The sequence below is a fragment of the Phoca vitulina genome, unplaced genomic scaffold (genome assembly GCF_004348235.1).
Source record: "Phoca vitulina isolate PV1807 unplaced genomic scaffold, GSC_HSeal_1.0 scaffold29, whole genome shotgun sequence".
Taxonomy (NCBI): domain Eukaryota; kingdom Metazoa; phylum Chordata; class Mammalia; order Carnivora; family Phocidae; genus Phoca; species Phoca vitulina.
The window spans coordinates 13,221,040-13,246,485 of record NW_022589732.1 but is presented as its reverse complement, the minus strand read 5'-3'; the positions used below and the strand labels follow the sequence as shown (position 1 = coordinate 13,246,485).

Genomic DNA, 25,446 nt, shown 5'->3' with positions numbered 1-25,446 from the left:
TTTGAATTTACCTTTGAGTTTATATTCTGCTTCATCAAGTCTGCTTTTGAGCCACCCTAGTGAATTTTTCAGCTCTGTAATTGCACTCATCAGCTCCAGAATTTGCTTTTTTAAAAAAAAATCTCTCTTGGTAGTAATTTTTTTAATGCAGTGCTTTTTTGAGCTTATAGAGCATCTTTATGATGGGTATTTTGAATTCTTTTTTCAAGTAATAAATATTTCTATTTCTTTAGGATCCATTTCTGGAGATTATATTGTTCTGTTTGGGCCACATTTCTCTTTCTTCATATATCTTGCAACTTTATGTTAAGAGTCACATTTTTGAAGAATCAGCCACATATCCCAGTCTTTATAGACTGGCTTCATACAGAGGAAGACCCTCAGAATCAGCCCAGTTACAGATTCTGGTGCCTCTGAAGCTTTTTGGGGAGAGGTTACAGCTTCTCTGGGTCTGTGTAGGCAGTTTCTCAATTGCAGAAGGTTGCCGATTTCTGTTTCAAGAGCTTTTCATCTCTTGTTCCCTCTGGTGTTTATCTGCAGCACTGCAAGTTCTCTAGCACAAGCCACCTACTGTCTCTTCTCATCAGCTTCCGGGCAGGCAAAGTATGCCACCTCCCCATTCCCACCTCGAGTCAGGTGAGGCACATACCAGTCTTTCAGGCAGCCTTCTGAAAAACTAGAACACCAGACACACCTTCCACTTCTTGCCCTCCCTCCTGAGGGAGAAGACATGTTTTGCATCTTTTCCTAATTGTGCCAAGCTGTGCCAACGCCACAAACCACCTCCCACTTTTCTTTTTTCTTATCCACCCTCAGGAATGCAAACTATGCCACCTTCCGTCAGCACTCCAAGTGAGGTGAACAGAAACCAGTCCCTGGAGCAGCCCGCTGAATAGTTAGAATGTTGAACACCCTTCCATTCTCATTCCTCCCTGTAGGAGATGCTGAGCTGTGCCTGCTGGGGGGGAGGGGCTGACATGGGTAAAATGAAATTATTGTTCTTACCCATTTCATTGTGTCTGTTTTTGGCATTGTGTCTTTCCTGGTGTACTGCAACTTCTTAACTGGATTTGGGGAATCTCATAAAGGTATTTTGATCTGTACATTGTTGTTAAATCAGTGTTTCTGTGGTGGACAAAGCCTGTGACATCCTATTCTGCCATCTTGCTGACATCTAATAATGACTTTATTAGATATTTTTCATTGTGTATGTTAACATTTTTGAGTGTCTGGATTTTTTTGTTTTCCTTTAAAAGTATATTGATTTTTGTATTGGCAGGCAGTTATTGAAGAATCTGATCATCCAGAGCTTGTTTTTAAGGTGTTTTGTTTTTGTTTTGTCAGCATGCTTTAGATAGAGTATCCTTTGCTCTAGGGCTAATTTAGCCCTACTAATAAGACATGGCCTGTCTGTTGTGTTTGCTAAATGCCTTGAGTGTTCAATGATTTTTCACAGCTTGAACATTTCCTGCTTGTGAGTTCTGGAAATTATTTGGCCAATAGCTCTTTGGTAATTGTTCTTTGCCCAACATTGGATACTTTAATCATAAGAATGTACTACTTAATATTAACTTAAGGGAGATCCCATTAAGTTCATGGAACTTTGTCTTTTTGTAACTTCCTCCTCTCCGGTCCTCTTCACCACCAATTCCTGCCACCTCAGCCTCTCCAAACTGTGATCTCTGTCTTCTCAACTTAGGATGGTCACTCTATATTGCTTGGGATCCTGCTCCTGATCTGGAAAATGTCTGGAAAATGTCTCCAAATAGAACTTCAGGACAGTTATAGGCCTAATTTTTTTCAGAGAGTTGCTGTCTATTGTTCAGTATCTGAAAATGTTTTATATATTTTGTTAAACTTTCTGTATTTTTCCTTACTCTGGGAAGGTGAGTCTTGTGTAGTTACTCCATTGTAGTTGAACACAGAAGTCTTCTTTCTGTACATCATTATATGTCATCAGTTTGATAATGTTTAAATCACTGTATTATTATATCATTACCACTCTTGGAAGTGTGCAACTCCTAAGGTGGTAAAAGTTGCAAGGATGTAATAGGGTGTAACCTACCTACTATACATGAGCAGCATTCAGATTATCAGGGATATCAACCTGTAAGTTTTTCAGAAGAAATTATGAATGCTGTTTAATTAATTCAACTGAATGAAACAGTGTGGTTAGGAGTGTTTCTGTTATACCAGATGATATTGAATGTCTGTAGATTTTCTTTTCTAGAACATTAGGTTTTTGAGAAATCAGGTTATGAGTCACCCTTTCCAGGAGGCTTTTCCTGGCCCTATTCTCTGTCCTTATGTGTTCTTTATCATTTGACTTACCTGTTTTCCCTATTTACTGTGACTCTCTTGAGGACAGAGATAGTCTTATTTATACTTACCTTAGCAACTAGTGGAGCTCCTACAGCATTTGAATGAAGAAATGAATGAATGCTGTCTCCTTTCTTTGTGAATAAATACCTTAGGTCTCTATTTTACCAGCCCCTTATCATTTGGTTCCACAAACTCTTCAGAGGGAAATAAAACAGGGAAATGATCCAACCTTGATGAGTTGGGGTCAAGGTTGAAAGGAAATTTGAGCTATGGTCAAAAGATTGCTTTTGAACCAGGTGGGGAAACCTACAGTGAGTTAGTTTCTTTTTATTTATTTCTTTATCTCTTATTAACATATAATATTTATTTCAGGGGTGCAGGTCTGTGATTCATCAATCTTACACAATTCACAGTGCTCACCATAGCACATACCCTCCCCAGTGTCCATCACCCAGCCACCCCATCCCTCCCACCCCCCTCCACTCCAGCAACCCTCAGTTTGTTTCCTGAGATTAAGAGTCTCTGATGGTTTGTCTCCCTCTCTGGTTTCGTCTTGTTTCATTTTTCCCTCCCTTCCCCTATGATCCTCTGTCTTGTTTCTCAAATTCCTCATATCAGTGAGATCATATGATAATTGTCTTTCTCTGATTGACTTATTTCATTTAGCATAATACCCTCTAGTTTCATCCACGTCTTTGCAAATGGCAAGATTTCATTTTTTTGATGGCTGCATAATATTCCTGTGTGTGTGTGTGTGTGTGTGTGTGTGTGTGTGTGTGTGTGTGTATACACCACATCTTCTTTATCCATTCATCTGTTGATGGACATCTAGGCTCTTTCTATAGTTTTGCTGTTGTGGACATTGCTGCTATAAACATTGGGGTGCATGTGCCCCTTCAGAAGTGAGTTAATTTCTTCTTTTTAAAAATGTGTTTATTTTTAGGACTTAACCTTTAAAAAAAAAACAGTATTTTTCTTGCTTACAATTCACATACTTCTTTACATTTGTTAATATGCATAAAATATTATTTGCAAGTAAAGGAAATAACTGTTGGTTTATATCTTCTTTGAATAGTCATGGGAAAGGAATGCGTTAAGAATTTTCTCATATTGCAGTATTTTAATCCCAGTGTATATTTTTCTAATCCCTTTTCTGGTCAGTATAGATGAGGACTTTGATTTTTGTTCCTTAGTCAGCCATAGACACATTGCATACTTTGTCTGTGTAAGGCACTGGGTTGGGAATTCTGGATAATTAAAAGAATAGTGTCTAGTCTCTTTTTTTAAAAAATTAGTTTTAATTAATTAATAATTATTCCAGTATAATTTATATACAGTGTTATATTAGTTTCATGTGTACAGTATAGTGATTCAGCAATTCTCTGTGTTACTCAGTGCTCATCACGATAAGTGGACTCTTAATCCCCTTTACCTATTTTACTCATCCCCCCACTTGCTTCCCCTCTGGCAACTACCAGTTTGTTCTCTATATTTAAGAGTCTGTTTTTTTGTTTTGTCTCTTTTTTCCTTTGTTCATTTGTTTTGTTTCTTAAATTCCACATATGAGTGAAATCATATGGCATTTGTCTTTCTCTGACTGATTTATTTCATTTAGCATTATAACCTTTATATCCTCTAAGTCGATCCATATTGTTGCAAATGGCAAGATTTCATTCTTTTGTATTGCTGAGGAATATTCCTTTGTGTGTATGTGTGTTTATACACCACATCTTCCTTATCCATTCATCTATTGATGAGCATTTGGGTTTCTTCCATATTTTGGCTATTGCAAATGATGCTGCAATAAACATTGGGGTGCATCTATCATTTAATTAGTATTTTCATATTCTTTGTATAAATACCTAGTAGTGGACTTACTGGATCATATGGTAATTAGCTAGTTTTAACTTTCTGAGCAACCTCCATGCTGTTTTCCACAGTGACTGCACCAGTTTGCATTCCCAGCAGTGCACAAGGGTTCTTTTTTCTCCACATCCGTACCAACATGAGCTGTTTTTTGTGTTTTTGATTTTAGCTATTCTGACAGGTGTGAGGTGATACCTCATTGTGGTTTTGATTTGCATTTCCCTGATGATTAGTGATGTTGAGCATCTTTTCATGTAACTCTTGGTTATCTGGATGTCATCTTTGGAGAAATGTCTGTTCATGTCTTCTGCCCATTTCTTGACTGGATTATTTGTTCTTTGGGTGTTGAGTTTGATAAGTTCTTTATAGATTTTGGATACTAGCCCTTTATCTGATAAGACATTTGCAAATATCTTCTCCCATTCTGTAGGTTGTCTTTTTGTTTTGCTGACGGTTTTCTTTGCTGTGCAACAAAGCTTTTTATTTTGATATAGTGCCAGTAGTTACTGGGGTTTTTTTGCTTTTATTTCCCTTGCCTCAGGAGACATATCTAGAAAAATGTTGCTACAGCCGATGTCAAAGAAATTATTACCTGTGTTCTCTTCTAGGATGTTTATGGTGCCAGATCTCACATTTAGATGTCTGATCCATTTGGAGTTTATTTTTGTGTATACTTTAAGTGCTTTGGTTTCGTTTTTTTGCATGGAACTGTTTAGTTTTCCCAGCACCAATTGATAAAAGATTGCTTTTTTCCCATTGCATTTTCTTTCCTCCTTTGTTGTAAATTAATTGACCGTATAATTGTGGGTTTATTTCTGGGCTCTTTATTCTGTTCTGTTGATCCGTGTGTCTGTTTTTGTGTCAGAACCATACTGTTTTGATTACTACAACTATATAGTATCTCTTTTTTTCCTCCCTTGGAGCCCAACAGGGGGCTTGAATTCATGACCCTGAGATCAAGACCTGAGCTGAGATCAAGAGTTGGATGTTAAAAAAAAAAAAAAAAGTTGGATGCTTAACTGACTGAGCCACCCAGGTGCCCCTGTAGTGTATCTTGAAATCTGGGATTATGATACCTCTAATTCTTTTCTTTTTCAAGATTGCTTTGGCTATTTGGGGTGTTTTGTGATTACACACAGATTTTGGAATTATTTCTTGTAGTTCTGTGAAAAATACTGTTGGTATTTTGATAGGGATAGCATTAAATCTGTAGATTGTCCTGGGAAGTTTTAGCAATATTTAGCAATATTTTTTCTCCCCATCCATGAACATGGAATATCTTTCCATTTATTTGTTTAATATTCAGTTTCTTTCACATTGTTTTATACTTTGCAGAGTACAGGTCTTTCACCTCCTTGGTTAAGTTTATTCCTAGGTATTTTATTATGTTTGGTGCAATGGTAAATGGGATTGTTTTCTTAATTTCTTTTTCTGCTACTTTATTATTAGTGTATAGAAATGCAACAGATTTCTGTATATTGATTTTATATCCTGCAACCTTACTGAATTCATTTATCAGCTCTAGAAATTTTTCGGTGACATCTTTAGACTTTTCTATATGTAGTGTTTTGTCATCTGCAAATAATGATAACTTTACTTCTTTATTTCCACTTTGGATTCCTTTTATTTGTGTGATTTCTGGTAGCCAGGATTTCCAGTACTATATTGAATAAAAGTGGTGAGAGCAGAATCCTTGTCTTGTTCCTAATCTTTTCCTAATCTTAGGGGAAAAGCTCTCAGTATTTTACTACTGAGTATGATGGTAGCTGTGGGTTTTTTATATATGGCTTTAGAGTTATGTTCCCTTTAAGCCTACTTTGTTGAAGGTTTTTATCATGAATTGATGTTGTAATTTGTTAAATGCTTTTTCTGCATCTATTGAAATGGCCATATGGTTTTTATCCTGTCTCTTGTTGATGTGAGGTATCATGTTGTTTGATTTGCAAATATTGAACTATCCTTGCATGCCAGGAATAAATCCCACTTGATTATGGTGAATGAGGTTTTGATGTATTGTTGGATTTGGTTTGTTAATATTTTGTTGAGGATTTTTGTGTCTATGTTCATTGAGATAATGGCCTGTAGTTCTCTATTTTTATAGTGTCTTTATCTGGTTCTGGTATCAGGGTAATACTGGCCTCATAAAATGTATTTGGAAGCTTTCGTTCCTCTTACATTTTTCGAATATTTTGAGAAAGGTTTGTTTTTTTTTTAAGATTTTATTTATTTATTTGACAGAGACATAGAGAGCACGGATAGGCAGAGCGGCAGGCAGAGGGAGAGGCTCTCTGTGGACCAGGGAGCCTGATGCTGGGCTCGATCCCAAGACCCTGGGATCATGACCTGAACCAAAGGCAGACACTTAACTAACTGAGCCACCCAGGCACCCCAAGAATAGGTTTTAACTCTTCTTTAAATGTTGGATAGAATTCACCTGTGAAGCCATCTAGTCCTGGACTTTTGTTGTTTGGAAGTCTTTTGATTACAGATTCAATTTCGTTGCTGGTAATTGGTCTGTTCAAATTTTCTATTTCTTCCTGATTCAGTTTTAGGAGGTTATATGTTTCTAGGAATTTATCCATTTCTTCTAGTTTTATCCAAATTGTTGGCACATAATTTTTCATAATAATCCCTTATAATCCTTTGTATTTCCCTGGTGTCAGTTGTTATTTCTCCTCTTTCATTTCTGATTGTGTTTCTTTGAGTTCTCTCTCTCTCTTTTTAATAAGTATTGCTAAAGGTTTATCAATTTTGTTGATCTTCTCAAAGAACCAGCTTCTGGTTTCATTGATCTATTGTTTTTTTTTTTTTTTTTTTTTTAGTTTCTATTTTCTATATTTGTACTGCTGATTTTTATTCTTCTTTCTTCTGTATAGCTTGTCTCTTAATGATCTTATGTTGGCCATATGACATTGCTGATATTTGACAGTTTTTGATTTGTAAAAAGAACAGAGTCATTTCACTCTCTCTAATAGTTAAAGAGCAAGGTAGATTCTGGAAATATAAAATAACAAATTATGTGATATGGTTTAGTCACTAAATCATGTAACAGTTTGAAAGAATAAAGTCATTACCTTGGATGAAGAAAATAGGAAAAATCTTCATAGAATAGAGTTTCAGTTTCAATCTCTAATCAGCTAGAGGGGCTTCTCCTGAACATTCAGTTTTTTCTTGCTATTAATAGTTGAATTAACCTGGTAAGCCCATCAGATTTTTGTCTTCATGTAGAATTTTTTTATGTACATATTTTTATTTGAATACCAGTTTTTATTCTTTTGGTCCCACATTTATTCTTTCAGTTCGTTTTTTATGTTTAAAAAAATAACAAAATTTATCTCCCTAATCATTTTTAAGTGTACAGTTCAGTAGTGTTAAGTATATTCACACTGTTGTCAAACAGATCTTTAGAACCTTTTCATCTGGCAGAACTAAAATTCTTTGTCCATTAAATGCCTCTGTTCCCCCTCCCTGCAGCCCCTGGTTATGATCATTCTATTTCTTGTCTCCATGAAATAGACTATGTTAGATACCTCATATAAGTGGGATCAGAGAGTGTTTGTCTTTTTGGCCCATTTCACTTGGCATAATGTCCTCAAGGTTCATCCATGTTGTAGCATGTGATACAATTTCCTTTCCTTTTTAGTTTTCTTTCAGAGTTACTTAAAAAAAATTTTATACAAAAAATACAAAAAGCTGTACATAACTAATGCAGACAAATTAAGGAGTTAGAAATAAGTATACACCTGTGATCATCATTGCAATCTATGCCATAAACCTGTCCATCACTTTTAGAAGTTTGCTCCCACCTTCTCACTTGTTATTATTTTAGGTTGTTTTTTTATTTATTTTTTATTATTTTTTTAAATTTTTTTTAAAGATTTTATTTATTTATTTGAGAGAGAGAGAGAGAAACAGCATGAGAGAGGAGAGGGTCAGAGGGAGAAGCAGGCTCCCCACTGAGCTGGGAGCCCGATGTGGGACTCGATCCCAGGACTCTGGGATCATGACCTGAGCTGAAGGCAGATGCTTAACCGACTGAGCCACCCAGGCACCCTATTTTAGGTTGTTGTTGTTTTTTTTAAAGATTTTATTTATTTATTTGTCAGAGACAGAGCACAAGCAGGGATAGAGGCAGGCAGAGGGAGAAGCAGGCTCCCCGCTGAGCAAGGAGCCCAATGTGGGACTTGATCCCAGGACCCTGGGATCATGACCTGAGCCGAAGGCAGACGCTCAACGACTGAGCCACCCAGGCGTCCCTATTTTAGGTTGTTTTAATGATAAAACACTTAATATAAGGGCTACCCTCTTAGCAAATTTTTAAAAGATTTTATTTATTTAAGAGAGAGTGTGAAGGGAGGAGCAGAGGGAGAGGGACAAGCAAACTCTGCACTGAGCATGGAGCTTAATATAGGGCTGGATGTAAGGATCCTGAGATCACTACCTGGGCTGAAATCAAGAGTGGATGCTTAACCCACTGAGCAACCCAGGCACCGCCCCACTCAGCAAATTTTTAAATATACAATACAGTTTTTTTAACTATAGGCACTGTGCTGTTCAGTAGATCTCTAGGACTTACTTTGTGTAACTGAAAATTTGTACTCTTTGACGAATATCTCCCTCCCGTAGCCCCTGGAAAGCACCATTCTACTCTCTGCCTCTATGAGTTTGACTGTTTAATAGTCATAATGTAAGTGGTATAATGTAGTATTTGTTCTTCTGTGTCTGGCTTATTTCACTTAGCATAATGCCCTCTAGGTTCCTCTGTGTTGTCATAAATGGCAAGATTTCCTTCCTTTTTTGATGCTAAAAAGTATTCCATTGTGTGTGTGTGGCACACACATACCACATTTTATTTATTTGTTGACTGATAGGCATTTAGGTTGCTTCCGTGTCTGGGCTATGGTGAATAATGCTGCAGTGAACATAGGAATATAGGTATGTCTTTGAGATCCTGATTTCAATTTCTTTGGATATATATCCAAAGTGGAATTGCTGAATCATATTGTACTTCTGTTGTTAGTTTTTTGAAGATCTTCCATCCAGTTTTCCAAGGTGACTGTATCAATTTACATTCCCAACAACAGTGTACCAGGGATCCCTTTTCTCCACATCCTCACCAACACTTGTTATCTTTTTTTTTTAAATCATATCTGTCCTGCCAGGTGTGAGGTAATATCCCATTGTAGTTTTTGCATTTCCCTGATGATTTTTGATGTTGAGCACATTGTCGTATATATGTTGGCTATTGATGTATCTTTTTAGAAATGTTTGTTTACTTCCTTTGCTCACTTTTAATCAGGTTATTATTATTTGTTTTTGCTATAATGTTGTAAGAGTTCTCTATATGTTTTGAATATTAGCCCTTTATTAAATATATGGTTTGCAAATATTTTCTCCCATTTCATAGGTTGTCTTTTCATTTTGTTGATTCTTTCTTTTGCTGTGCTGAGGCTTGTTAGTTTCATGTAATCCTGCTTGTCTCTTTTTCCTTTTGTTGCCTGTGCTTTTAGTATCATAACCTTTATTTTTAAGGCTGAATATTATTCTTTTGTATGTATATGCCACATTATCTTTAACCACTCATCTATCAATGGTCATCTCAGTTGGCTTCAAACATTTTAGCTATTGTGAATAATGCTGCTATTAATATGAATGTGCAAAAATCTCTTCATGACTCTGCTTTCAGTTCTTTTGGATATATAACCAGAAGTGGGATTGCTGGATCATATAATAGTTCTATTTTTAATTTTTTGAGGAACCTCTTCATGTCGAAGTTTTCACAAGTTTAATTGCTGTTGCTTCTGCTAAACTATCTGAAAATCTTTATTTCTTGATTAATGCAAATTTTTTTTTTTTTTCATATCCAGGGCCCTTGCAGAATCTCCACCATCTGTAAACAACCTCAAGAGTGAACTTGGTGATAAAGGGAAGAATAAAGATGAAGGAGAAGTTTGTAACAATGAAAAAAAGGCTGCAGGTGTTTGTCTTGAGCCTCACCCAGAAGAGAAAAAGAAGAAACGTTCTGGATTCAGAGACAGAAAAGTATGGAACACAGTCTTATAAATTAGTCAGAACTGTTCTTAATTCTAAATTAGAATAATGCAGTTGAGTCTCTTTTATAGTTTATTTCAGATGGTTCGTATTCTCCTTGCAGTGATATTCATCTTTCTGCTATTTTCTTTTCTTTTTTTTTTTTTTAAGATTTTTTATTTATTTTTTGACAGAGAGAGACACAGCGAGAGAGGGAACACAAGCAGAGGGAGTGGGAGAGGGAGAAGCAGGCTTCCCGCCGAGCAGGGAGCCCGATGCGGGGCTCGATCCCAGAACCCTGGGATCATGACCTGAGCCGAAGGCAGTCGCTTAACCAACTGAGCCACCCAGGCACCCCTTTTTTTAACTTTTAAAAAAAAGATTATTTATTTTAGGGAGAGAGAGAGAGAGAGAGCAAGTGCACAGGTGCATGGGGGAAGAAACAGAGGGAGTAAATCTTCAGGTACACTCCCTGCTGGTCAGGGAGCCTGATGCAGAGCTCAATGTCATGACCCTGAGATCATGATCTGAGCTGAAATCAAGAGTCAGATGCCCAACCAGCTGAGCCACCCAGGCACCCCATCCTTTCTCTTTTTGATTTGAGGTGTGAGGTGATATCTCCTTATAGTTTCGATTTGCATTTTCCTGATAATTAGTGATGTTGAGCACCTTTTCATGTATCCATTGGCCATTTGGATGTGTTCCTTGGAAAAATGCCTATTTAGGTCATTCTGCCCATTTAATTGAATTGGTTTTGTAGGTTTTTTTGTTTTCGTTTTTGCTTTTTTTTTTTTTTTTTTTTTGCTTTGATTGTTTTTATTTTAATTCCAGTTTGTTAACATACAATGTTATATTCATTTCAGGTATATAATATAGTGATTCAACAATTCCATACATCATCCATTGCTCATCATGACACTTCTACTCCTTAATAATCCTGTCACCTGTTTAACCCATCTCCCTACCCCCTGCCCTCTGGAAACAATCAGTTCTCTATATTTAAGAGTCCATTTTTTGTTTGTTTGTTTGAGTGTGTCTTTTTAAATAGACTCCTCACCCAGTGTGGGGCTTAAACTCACAAACCTGAGTTTGAGCTGAGATCAAGAGTCAGACATTTAACTGACTGAGCCACCCAGGTGCCCTAAGAGTCTGGTTTTTTGTCTTTTTTTCCCTTTGCTCATTTGTTTTATTTCATAAATTCCACATATGAGTGAAATCATATGGTGTTTGTCTTTCTCTGACTGACTTATTTTCATTTAACCTTTTACCCTCTAGATCCATCCATGTTGCAAGTGACAAAATGTCATTCTTTTTTATGGCTGAGTAGTATTCCATCGTGTGTGTGTGTGTGTGTGTGTGTGTGTGTGTCTATGTCTATGTGTGTGCCGCACACACACACACACACACACACACACACACAACCTCTTCTTTATCCATTCATCTATTGATGGACACCTGGGTTGCTTCCATATTTTGACTTTTACAAATAATTCTGCAGTAAGTAGGGGTGCATGTTATCTCTTCAAATTAGTGTTTTTGTATTCGTTGGGTAAATACCCAGTAGTGGAATTACTGGATCATATGGTAATTCTGTTTTTAATATTTTGAGGAACCTCCATACCGTGTTCCATAGTGGCTGCACCAGTTTGCATTCCCACCAACAGTGCACAAAGGTTCCTTCTTCTCCACATCCTTGCCAACACTTGTTGTTGCTTCTGTTGTTGATTTTAGCTATTCTGACAGGAGTGAGGTGATACCTCATTCTGGTATTGATTTGCATTTTCCTTATTAGTGATGTTGAGCACTTTTCCTGTACCTGTTGGTCATCTCTATGTCTTCTTTGGAAAAATATTCAGATCTTCTGCACATTTTTAAATCAGATTTTTTTTTATTGTATTAATTCTTTGAATTTGATAAAAGACAGTGTCTTTTTGTTATAAAAGCCCTCAACAAATTGGGTAGAGAAGGCACTTACTGCAACTTAAGAAAGGCAGTATATGACAAACCCACAGCTAACATCATAGTGAACACTGAAAGGTTGAAATCTTTTCCTTTGTAATGAGGAAGAGGGCCCACAGGGGTGCCCACTCTAAACTGTCTTTTACTAAAGTACTGGGAGTTCCACCTAGAGCAATTAGGAAAGACAAATATAAGGCATCCAAATAGGAAAGAAAGAAGGAAAATTGTTATTAATCTGGAGATCATATGATCTTATATAATGATAATCCTAAAGACTCAATCAAAAAGCTATTGAACTGATGAACAAATTCAGCAAAGTTGCAGGATATAAAATCAATATACAGAATTGATTATGTTTCTATACACCAACAGTGAATTATCTGAAAAGGAAATAAAGATAATTATTCCATTCACAGTAGCATCAAGAACAATAAAATACATAGGAATAAATTTAACCAAGGTAATGAAAGATCTGTACAATGAAAACTATAAGTCTTTGATGAGAGTTATAAGAAGACACACACAAATGAAAAGATGTCCTGTGTTGGGGCGCCTGGGTGGCTCAGTTGGTTAAGCGACTGCCTTCGGCTCAGGTTGTGATCCTAGAGCCCTGGGATCGAGTTCCGCATTGGGCTCCCTGCTCAGCGGGGGGTCTGCTTCTCCCTCTGACCCTCCGCCCCCCGTTCTCTCTCTCTCTCATTCTCTCTCAAATAAATAAATAAAAATTAAAAAAAAAAAAAAGATGTCCTGTGTTCATGGATCAGAACAATAAATATCATTTAAATGTTTATACTACCCGAAGCTATCTGTACATTCCATGCAATACCTATAAAAGTTCCATTCACATTTTTCACAAAAAAAGAAATCCTAAAATTTGTATGGAACTACAAAAGAACCTGAGAAAGAAGAGCTAAGCTGGAAGTATCCCACTTCCTGATATCGAACTACATAGTTATATTAAAACAGTGTATTCTGTCATAAAAATAGAACGTATAGACCAGTGGCCCAGAATGGAGATCCCAGAAATAAACCCCCACCTATACAGTCAATTAATATTTGACAAGGGAGCCAGGAATACTCTATGGGCAAAGGATAGTCTCTTCAATAAATAGTGTTGGAAAACTTTATAACCACATACAGAAAATGAAATTGAACCCTTATTTAAATCATTCACCAAATTTAATTCAGAGGTATTAAATACTTTAACATAGGACCTAAAACAATAAAACTTGTAGAAGTTCCCTTAGAAGGAAGCTCATAGAAGGGAACTTAGAGGAAGAGCTCCTTATATTTCTTCTTGCAAAGATTTTTTTTGGTTATGACTCCAAAAACACAAGCAACAAGGAAAAATCAACAAATGCAAGTGTTACAAATTAAGAAGCTTCTGCAAAACAAAGGAACCCATCAACAAAATGAAAAGACAACCTACAAAAAAGTATTTGCAAACCACATATTGAAAATGGGGTTAATATCCCTTTTCTTTCTTTCTTCCTTTCTTTCTTTTTTTTTTCTTTAAAGATTTTATTTATTTTATTGAGAGAGAGAGAGCACAAGAGGGGGGAAGCGGGAGAGGGAGAAGCAGACTCCCTGCCGAGCAGGGAGCCTGATGCGGGACTCGATCCCGGGACTCCAGGATCATGACCTGAGCCGAAGGCAGTTGCTTAACCAACTGAGCCACCCAGGCGCCCTCTTCCTTTCTTTCTTGATGAGTCTAGCTAAATATCTATTTTATCTTTTTTTTTTTAAGATTTTATTTATTCATTTGAGACACAGAAAGATACAGTGAGAGAGAGCATGAGCAGGGGGAGAGGCAAAGGGAAAGGGAGAAGCAGGCTCCCTGCCGAGCCAGGAGCCCAGTGTGGGGCTTGATTCCAGGACCTGGGATCATGACCTGAGCTGAAGGCAGATGCTTAACCATCTGAGCCACCTAGGTGCCCCTCTATTTTATCTTTTAAACAACTGCCTCCTAGCATCTGCCTTCGGCCCAGGCCATGATCCCAGGGTTCGAGCCCCATGTCGGGCTCCCTGCTCAGTGGGGAGTCTGCTTCTCCCTCTACCTCTGCCTCTCCCCCTGCTCATGCTCTGTCAAACAAATAAATAAAATCTTAAAAAAAAAAAAAAAACTAGCTCTTATTATCACTGATCTTTTCTATTATCTTTTTATTCCCTATTTCATTTTCTTCCACTCTCATCTTTGTTATCTCCTGCATTTTGCTGTGGGCTTAGTTTGTTCTTTTCTAGTTCCTTGAAGCGTGAGGTAAGTTGTTTATTTGAGATCTTTATTTTTTAAATATAGGTGTTTATTGCTATGAATTTCTTTGGAAATGTTTTTTGATATTCTGTAAGGTTTGATATGTTTCCATGTTTACATTTTTGTTTGTTTCAAGATATTTTTAAATTTTAAATTTTAAATTTTTCTTTTCATTTCTTTGTTGACCCATTGGTTTTTCAGGAATATGCTGTTTAATCTCCATGCATTTTTGAATGTTCCAGTATTCTTCTTGTAATTGATTTGTTAGTTGCATAGCATTATGGTCAGAAAATATGCTCGTTATGATTTCATAATCTTAAATTTCTTAATTTTCTTCTTATATTTATTATGACTTGTGGCCTAGTGTGATCTCTCCTGTAGAATGTTCCATGTGTGCTTGAGAATAATATGTATTCTGCAGCAATTGAATGGAATATTGTGTAAATGTCTTTTAAAATTCATTTTGTCTAAGTCCAAAATTCATTTTGTTTAAGTCCAGTGTTTCCTCATTTATTTTCTGTCTGAATGGTCTGTCCATTGTTCAAAGTTGGAGTATTCAAATCCCCTACTGTTATTGTATTGCTGCGTATTTTTCCCTTCAGTTCTGTTCACATTTGCTTTATATATTTAGGTTCTCCATGTTAGGTGCATAACTAGCTAAAATGTTATATTCTCTTTATGAATTGACCTTGTATCATTATATCATTCTCTTCTTTGTCTCTTGTTACAGTTTTTGGCTTAAAGTGTATTTTGTTTGGTAGTATAACTATTTCTGCTTTCTCTGGCTTCCATTTTTATGGAATATCTATTCCATCAACTTTGCTTCAGCCTGTGTGTGTCCCAAAACCTGAAGTGAGCCTCTTGTATGCAATAAAGTTGTTTTTTGGTTTTTTGCGTTTTTTTTTTTTAACATTCTGTTTCTTTGATTGCAGGATTTAATCCATTACATTTAAAGTAATTATTGATAGATATGGGTTTACTATTGCCATTTTGTTGTTTTCTGAGTGTTTTGTAATTCCTTTAATCCTTTTCTTTCTCTCTTGTTCTCTTCCTTTGTGATTTGATCATTTTCTATAGCAGTGTGCTTAGATTTTTTTTTTTTTCTTTTCACCTTTTGTGTATCTGGTATAGGTTTTTTCTTTATAATTACCATGGGGCTAACTTAACACATCTTGTAACAGTGTATTTTAAGCTGCTAACAGTTTAACTTCTAATGTATACAAAAGCTCTACATTTATTTGCCCCCAGTATTTTATGTTTTGTTTTTGTGTTTTTTTTGAAGATTTTTATTTATTTATTTAACAGAGAGAGAGAGAGAGCACAAGTAGGCAGAGTGGCAGACAGAGGGAGAGGGAGAAGCAGGCTCTCCGCCGAGCAAGGAGCCCGATGTGGGGCTCGATCCCAGGATCCTGAGATCATGATCTGAGCCGAAGGCAGCCGCTTAACCGACTGAGCCACCCAGGCGCCCCAACCCCCAGTATTTTATGTTTTTAATATCACAGTTTATATCTTTTTACATTGTTTATCCGGTTACAGATTATTGTACTTCTTTTAATACTTTTTTTTAAATCTTCATGCTAGAATTAAAGTGTTTTACCCACCACCATTACAAAATTAGAGCATTGTTTGTTTGGGTTTTTTTTTAAGATTTATTTATTTATTTGTCAAAGAGTGAGAGAGAGGGAGGACACGAACAGGTGGAGTGGCAGTCAGAGGGAGAAGTAGGCTCCCCGCTGAGCAAGGAGCCCGATGCAGGACTCCATCCCAGGACTCTGGGATCATGTCCTGAGCTGAAGGCAGACGCTTAACCAACTGAGCCACCCAAGTGTCCCACAAAATTAGAGCATTCTGAAATTAACTATACATTTACCTTCACCAGTGAGTTTTACATTTTTATTTGTTTTTCTGGTACTGGTGTCTTTTGGTTTTAGGTTCAGGAATTACCTTCTTTTTTTAAAAAAAAAATAAGTATTTATTTAAGTAATCTCTACACCCAACATGGGGCTCAAACTCATGACCTCAGGATCAAGAGCCACATGCTGTACTGACTGAGCCAGCCAGGCAATTCAGGTTCAGGAATTACCTTTAATATTTCTTATAAGATTGATCTAGTGTTGATGAACTCCTTCAGCTTTTGTTTTCCTGGAAAACTCTGCAGTGTTTCAATGTGTGCTCCTTTGGATTCATTTTGTTTAGAACTCTTGGAGCTTCCTGGATCTGCATGTCTGTTTCTTTCCCCAGATTGGGAATGTTTTCAATCATCATTTCTTTGAATAGGTTTTTCTCCCTCTTTCTCTCATTCTTTCTCCTTCTGGGACCCTAGTGGTGCACATTTTGGTCCATTTGATGATATAAGTCCCTTAAGCTATCTTCATTTTTTTTTCATTCTCTTTTCTTTTTGTTCCTCCAATTAGGCAGTTTCCTTAATTTTGCTGCTGAAAAATAATTTGCTTTTTATTTAATGAGACTGGTATCATTAAGCTTAGAATTGCATAGAACTTCAAGAGGTCATCTTATGATAGATGATTGTTATTATGGGTGGCCTATAATTCACTAGATGAAAAAGAGAGGGAGTCCCTAACATAAAGGACAGCTGTGGGGTACAGATTGGGTCTTATAAATCACCTCTTGAGAGGAAGTGTGCCGACACTAATTTATTTACAAGACCTTTCTGCCTGCTGCCTTTTCCAAGGTCTGGCTACAGTCTGCATTAAAAGCCTGTGTAAGATTTCTAACATCAGGGCCCACAGGGATGCATTGTCACTTGCGTTCACTTGGCCTCAAGGTATTATAGCCTTGATTTTCCTTAGGCATTATACCAAATTAAACCCTAGCACTGGTTTCAGGACCAGCAGTTTTATTGAAGAGAACTGTCTTAACATCATGAAGTTCAAGAATGTTTTAAGTAAATGATTGAATGTAACTATTATAATTCTGTTAGTAAATCTTTTCACCAGGCTAACCATTTCAAAATCCTACAGTTATCTATATGTCTTAGCTTCTAAGCCTTTGTTATCTTAGAATGCTGTATTCCAAACCTTTTGTAGTTTGTTAGCATTCCTTTGAATATAACCACTTAAAAGGAGGCAGCTTTATATCATTTAATGTGATGTGATCTCCAATATATATTGCTAAGTGAAAAAAGTAAAATATGTACTGCACAGTATATCTATATTAAACTTTAACAATATTGGGAATGCAAAAATCTGTTACATTCCCTGGCCTTTTGTTTTAAACTAAAACTAATAATATTCAGCAACATAATTTAGGGACTTGTAACAACCCAGGAATCTGGTGAGTCTGAAAATTATTGACTTTTAAGGTGTTGTCTTTCTATCTTTATCTTGTATAGGATGGACTTAACTTTTCAGTTCACGAAAACATCTTTTGCAGTAGCTATAGTTTATATCCTAAACATTGCAAACTGAATATTTTTATTGTTGTTCAGAAGAACAAGAATACAGATGTCCTAAATAAAGTTATTTCTTCTGTAGCCAGTATTATCCAGCAAGTAGTTGTAATATAATATAAAATGCCTTTGAGTTAAGACTTGTAGCTAAGTTTTAAGGCCGCTAAGGGGTTGAAAAGCTCCTTAGTGTGTTTGCCACATGCCAAATATTTTGATAAAATCTCTGAAGTCAGTACTCAGATTTTAATGCAAATTAGCATTGGAAGATTCCTGTGATGTATCGTTACAAATTAGCAGTCCTTTCATAGTTACTGAATGCACATCTGGTAGTGGAATTAAGACCACCACAATAGGGGCGCTGGGTGGCTCAGTCGTTGGGCATCTGCCTTAGCTCAGGTCATGATCCCAGGGTCCTGGGATTGAGCCCCACATCAGGCTCCCTGCTCAGCGGGAAGCCTGCTTCTACGTCTCCCACTCCCCCTGCTGTGTTCCCTCTCTCTCTCTCTCTCTCTGTCAAATAAATAAATAAAATCTTTAAAAAAAAAACAAAAACGGGGCACCTGGGTGGCTCAGTTGGTTAAGCGACTGCCTTCGGCTCAGGTCATGATCCTGGAGTCCCAGGATCGAGTCCCGCATCGGGCTCCCTGCTCAGCAGGGAGTCTCCTTCTCCCTATGACCCTACCCCCTCTTGTGTGCTCTCTCTCTCTCATTCTCTCTTTCAAATAAATAAATAAAATCTTTAAAAAAATAAAAAATAAAAAAAGACCACCACAACAGCTGTTGTCAGTGACCTCAAAGTGACCAGTTAGCCAGGAATGGCATATAGTGTTAGTTGTGTTAATATGGTAAATTAAAAACATTCATAAAGTTTCTCTTAACATTAGCAAATGACTTTTAGACATTGAACTATTAGATTTTTAGATCGTATTGTCTTGACACATTTCTTACCAGTTACTTAGAAGATACTACTTATTTTTGGCTACCTCAACATCTAAAATTCAGGTATGAGAGAAATCTTTTCACCAGAATACTATGTAGTCGGTATTCTGGTAAAACAGATTTCTCTCATTCCTACATTTGTAAAAGAATATTATGTAGAAGGTACAGTGTTTTGTATGTTTCATGCACAGAATCACAACTTGGTTGCCAGATTAAAAAAAGGGCATATTAATATTATACTCTTTTAGTAAAATGTGTGCCATATTTTATTTTGTTACTATTCAAATACTATTCAAATATTGTGTTCTTCCCAGCTTTTTTCTAAGTATGGTGTTTGTAAAATATTTCCTAATCTAATAGTCAAAAGTAAACGTCTTATTGCTTCAGACTTGTTAATAGTTTCCATGATATGTAATTTTATTTTTTAATGCTATTATTTAATGTACTTTGTGTTTGAATGACTATTAGCTATTTAAACCTATGAATTCCCAATTCTGTTTTGTTTGGGGATTCAAGAAATTTCGTCAAAGTAAGAACTGTAAAATCAACCCCTTTTTAAAAATTTGGTATTTAAGAATCTGTAGGCTACCCTATATGTGTCATTATACCCTGTTACTGAGACCTTTTGAATTCTTGTATGACAGTTTTCAGTTTTATAGTTCTCAATGATTTAGGACATTAAGAAATTATTTGCAAAAAATTCTAAACAAAAGTTACAGAAGCATTGCCTCAACTGGAGTATGAATAGTATTTTGGAGGGGAAAGGTTTGTAAGTTTTTGAAATTCAAGTTTATGTCTAATATAAAAAAATTAGTTATAGAAAAAAGATATAATAAAACATCTCCAAAAACAAGATAGAAAATAAATGAAAATGAGAATTACTTAATATAGAAATACTCTGAATTTCTAATTTTAGGTGATGGAATATGAGAATAGGATTCGAGCATATTCTACACCAGACAAAATCTTCCGATATTTTGCCACCTTGAAAGTAATCAATGAACCTGGTGAATCTGAAGTGTTTATGACTCCACAAGATTTTGTGCGATCTATAACACCCAATGAAAAACAACCAGAACGTAAGTGCTAAAGTGAAAAATGAGATTATGATATTAATTTTGTTGTATGTTTCTTTCTTTGTATTGCCTAGCCATTATAGTTATATGCAATAATTATATTCATTGTGTAGTGACTGAATGTCAAGCATTATTCCAGTCTACCAGAGTGCAAAAAAGGACTATCCTCGACCAGGGTATGGGTTGAGGAGATTGTACCCAGGTGTCATCTACTAGAAAAATTTAAAGACATATACTTGTTGCCACTGGGCCACGGGGGCACAAATGGGACAAGCAGCAGACCAAAAAGCCTGGAAAGGAGGAGACCGAGAAGGAAGACATTTCAGGGAGTAGGACTTTTGTAGGACACTGCATACACCTGTAAAACCAGAGTATGCCCAGGGCCAGACATGTTTGGAAAAGACTTGAGTGGGCTTGTACCCCTTGCTGATCTTTATGCTCCATGTGAGGAGGTAGTGAAAGTTAAAGCAGAGTTGTAGGAAGTCTAGCTAAAAATCAAAGGAGGTCCCCAGCTCAGAGCCAATCTGCAAATGTTAGGAGAGTTGTGTTTTTTGTTTTGTTTTTTCATTCTTTTTGCCTCCAGCATTTAAAGAAGTCTCTGTCATGTCACTTGCTGACTGTTTAGATAATAGAACAGAAATTTCAGTAGTGACACATGACAGAGAACACGATCTTTGCAAAAATATTTTGGAAAAAAATCACTAAACACTGATACTGTAGTCCTCAACAAGGTATATAAATCAAACACTGGGAAATAGGGAGAATCTGTTTTAATTACCCCATTATAATATTCAAAATGTCCAATTTTAATAAATTGTATGGCATACCAATAATCAGGAATAAATGACCCATCAACAGAAAGAAAAAGAAATTAACTAGAAACCATCCCTGAGGAAGCCCAAGCATTACACTTACTAGACAAAGACTTAAAATCAACTGTCTTAAATATGCTCAAAGAGCTAGATGAAACCGTTGACAAAGAGCTGTAGGAAACAAGGTGAACAATGTGTTAATAGAGAATACCCATAAAGGAATAGAAATCATAAAAAAGGAACCAAGTAATAATTCTTAGGCTTGAAAAGTACAGTAGCTAAAATAAAAAAATTCACTAGAACCGTTCAACAGTAGATTTTTTAGTAGGGAGATAGAAGAATCACAGAACTTAGATTAATTGATACTGTCTAATCAGAGTAGCAGGATGCAAAAAGAATGAATAAAAATGAACATAGCTTAAGATACATAAAGTATACCAACATTTGTGTAATGGGAGTCTAAGAAAGAGAAATTAAGACATTTCCAGATAATCAAAAGCTGATAAAGTTTGTAGCTTGTGGTTCTTCCATACAAAAAATGCTAAATGGAGTTCTTTAAGATGCTAGACAGTAACTTGATGCCATACAAAGAAATTAAAAAATAATAAAGACCCGTAAAGGTAATTACATAGGGAAATATAAAAGCCAGTATTGCTTTATTTTTTGTTTGTAACTCCTTTTTGCTTCCTTTATGATTTAAAACACAAATTCATCAAACAACAATTATAAGTATGTTAATGTTGAATCAAACCACATTATTTTCTTTTTTTTTTTTTAAAGATTTTATTTATTTATTTGACAGAGAGAGAGAGAGGAATCACAAGTAGGCAGAGTGGCAGGGAGCGGCAGAGGGAGAAGCAGGCTCCCCGCTGAGCAAGGAGCCCGATGTGGGACTCGATCCCAGGACCCTGGGATCATGACCTGAGCCGAATGCAGACGCTTAACGACTGAGCCACCCAGGCGCCCCTCAAACTACATTATTTTCAATTTAAGACGTTAATTATCCCTAGATTAGCCTCTAATAAAATAACTTTAAAATCTACAGAAAAGGAAATGAGGAGAAAATAGAAATGGTACACTAGAAAAAATTAAACACAAGAGGGCAAGATTGGAGGATTCAAGGGACAAAAAATATGTAAGACATATAGAAAACAAATTACAAGATGGCAGAAGCAGATCCTTTCTTATCAGCTGTCACTTTCAAGTGAATTAAACTCATCATTTAAAAGAGAGTGAGAGGAGAAGAAATACGATCTAACTTTATATTGTCTACAAGAGACTTACTTTAGATCCAAAGACACAAGTAGGTTGAAAATGGAAGTGTATAAATAGTAACGAAAAGAGAGCTGAGGTGATTTTACTAATATCAGAAAAAAATAGATTTTTCTGAGAAATTGTTACACAAGACAAAGACATTATGTATTGATAAAAGGGTCAGTTCATCAAGAAGATATAATAATCATGATAAATACATACATACCAAATGACAGACCCCAAAATATATGAAGGAAACATTGACAGAATTGAAGTGAGAAATAGTTTTTCAATAATAGTTGGGGTACCTGGGTGGCTCAGTTGGTTAAGCATCCAACTCTTGCTTTCAGCTTCGGTCGTGATCTCATTGGTGGTGAGATCGAACCCTGCATCAGGCTCCGTGCTCAGCAGGGAGTCTGCTTGAGGTTCTCTCCTCTCCTTTTGCTCCTCCCCCTGCTCTCTCTCTCAAATAAATGAAGCGTTTTTTAAAATGCTAAAAATGGTTAAATTAAAAAAAATAATAATAGTTGGGAGACTTCAGTACTGCCATTTCAATATAGACAGAAGGTTAGTCAAGAAAGAGGACTTAATGCTATAAACCAATTAGACCAAAGATATTTACAGAACATTCCACTCAGGGAGAGCAGAATACACAGTCTTCTCAAGTGCAAATCAAATAGTCTCCAGAACAGACCAGATAAACCATATGTTAGGTAATAAAATGAATCTTAATAAATTTTAAAAGATTAAAATCATACCAAGTATCTTTTCTGCTTACAATAGAATGAAACTGTCCATCAATAACAGAAGAAAAACTAGAAAATTCATAAATATGTAGAAAGTAAACAACCAGTGGATCAGAGAAGAAATCACAAGAGAAGTTAGAAAATACTTTGAGATAAATGAAAGAGAAAACAGAATTTACCAAAACTTATGCAGTGCTGCAAAAGCAGTGCTTAGAGTTAAACTTATAGCTTTAAACACCAAAATTTAAACAGAAGAAAGATCTCAAATCAGTTTCCTAAAAACTGGTGTTGGAATTAAAAAGAAAAGCAACAAAACCCAAAGATAGTAAAATAGGGAAATAATAAATAAATGAAATGGAGAATAGAAAAATGAAAGAGAGAATCAATGAAACAAAAAATTGGTTCTTTGAAAAGATCAACAAAAATGAGAAGCCTTTAGCTAGACCAGGAAAAAGAGAGAAGGAAAATAACTAAAATCAGAAATGCAAGTGGGGAAATTACTACCTACTTATAGAAATAAAAAGGATTATAAGAGAATACTATGAAGAATTTTATACCAGCAAATTGGATTATACCTAGATAAATATGGACAGATTCCTAGAAACATACAAACCACCAGAACTCTTTTTTTTTTTAAGGATTTTATTTATTTATTTGAGAGAGAGAGAGCGCACGCATTCTCTCACAAGTGGGGGTGGGAGGGGTGGGAGAGGGAGAAGCAGACTCACTGTTCAGCAGGGAGTCCGATGCAGGACACTGGGATCATGACCTGATCGGAAGGCAGATGCTTAACCGACTGAGGCACCCAGGCACCCCCAAACTACCAGAACTCTTACAATTCAACAAAAAGACAAACAACTCAAGTAACAAATGGGCAAAGGACTTGAATAAACATTTCTCCAAATAAATAGGCAAATGGCCAATAAACACATGAGAACATGCTTAATTTATTAATCATGAGGGAAATACAAATCAAAACCTTGATATACTACCTCACACCCACCAGATTGGCTATAATTTAAACACAAACAAATGTTGGTGAATATGTGTAGAAGTTGACTTGTTGCTGGTGAGAATGTAGAATGGTGCAAACACTGTGGAAAGCAATTTGGACATTTCTCGGAAACTTAAATGTAGAATTAACCATAGGACCCAGCATTTCCACTACTAGTATAAGCCTGAATGAATTGAAAACAGGTGCTCAAATGAGTACGTACATATGAATATTCGCAGCAACACTATTCACAGTACCCGAAAAGTGGAAGCACCCCAAATGTTTAACAGCTGAATGGATAAACAGATTATAGTATATACATACAATGGAGTATTTTTCAGGTGTGGATGAACCTTCACAACATTATGCTAAGTGAAACAAGCTAAACACAAAATGCCACATATCATATGATTTTATTTATATGAAATATCTAATATAGGTCAATCCATAGAGCTAGAAAGTGGGTTGTTAGTTGCCAGTAGCTGGGTTGGGGGAATGAGAACTGATTGCTTAATTGCTTTGAGGGTTTCTTTTTCGGAGTGGTGAAAACGTTTTGGAACTAGATAGAGGTGGTAGTTAACACAACACTGTAAATGTACTAAATGCCACTGAACTACACACTTTGAAATGGTTATTTTATTTTAATTGAATTTCACCTTAATTTTATTATTTTTTTTTTTTTTAAGATTTTATTTATTTATTTGACAGAGAGAGAGAGACACAGCGAGAGAGGGAACACAAGTAGGGGGAGTCTGAGAGGGAGAAGCAGGCTTCCAGCTGAGCAGGGAGCCCGATATGGGGCTCGATCCCAGGACCCCGGGATCATGACCTGAGCCAAAGGAAGACGCCTAACGACTGAGCCACGCAGGCGCCCCCACCTCAGTTTTTAAAGGGGGGGAAAAGTGAATGTGCAGTCAGTCCTCATTTGCAGATTTTGTGTTTGCACGTTGGCATACTCACTCAAATGTACCCGTAACCCCATAATCCCTGCTTGCAGTGCTTTTGCAGTCATCTGCAGATACGTGCAGAAGAGCAAAAATTTGAGTCACCCCTTACATATGTTGGCCAGCTGAAGTCAAGCAAACTAAAGCTCTGCCTTTTTGTTTCAGCTTTCATTCTTTAAACAAGTGTCCTTTGAGGGAGGGCAGGAGAGAAGAGGGAGAGAGAATAAAATGTCTTTAAACAGAAACACCCGTAAAACAAGGTTTTTTATATATTGATTGACTAACAAAAATGTTGTGACTAGAGGTTCGAGGAACCTAACCCCATATTTCCCCTAGGAGAAATTGGTCAGTATTTAGCAATTCATTTTTCATGGCAATTTTATAGAACATAAGTACCACAATTAGCAAGAAATGATGATATGATGTCTTGATTGGCTTTAAAACAATCTGGAGTGAGGAGAAGAAGTAAGAAGGTTATAAATGAAATAGGGTTGGCGATGTGTTGACAATTGTTGAAGCTAAGTGATGAGTGTATATATGTTGATTATATTATTTTCTGTATTTTTATACTTGAAAATTTCCATAACAAAAAATGTAAATATGTAGATTTCTTGCACCTTTGAGGGGGTGATAGTTCTACCCAGAGTTTTCATTTGTCCTAAAGATGTATTAATGTTAATAAATATGGGCAAAACATTACAAACTCCCTCGTTAGAAAATGTCATAACTCTTTCTGGTTCCCCAAGCTCACACTGCTATTTCACATGTTTGTATTTTGACCATATAATTTACTCACCCTGAGTGATGCCCTTTCCCTCTCAAATACATGATGAATTCTTATTTA

The 25,446-nt window shown here is 36.2% G+C and overlaps 1 protein-coding gene across 5 annotated transcripts in view; it reads left to right on the top strand.

Annotated features, from left to right (window-relative positions):
• MICU1 (mitochondrial calcium uptake 1) overlaps positions 1-25,446 on the top strand; it is a 238,976-nt gene that overhangs the window by 56,672 nt on the left and 156,858 nt on the right. For all 5 annotated transcript variants that reach the window (XM_032423966.1, XM_032423968.1, XM_032423964.1 and 2 more), the window contains 2 exons: positions 10,056-10,230; positions 19,693-19,855. In XM_032423966.1, the coding sequence (XP_032279857.1) occupies positions 10,056-10,230; positions 19,693-19,855 (338 nt within the window). The remainder of the gene's footprint in view (positions 1-10,055; positions 10,231-19,692; positions 19,856-25,446) is intronic.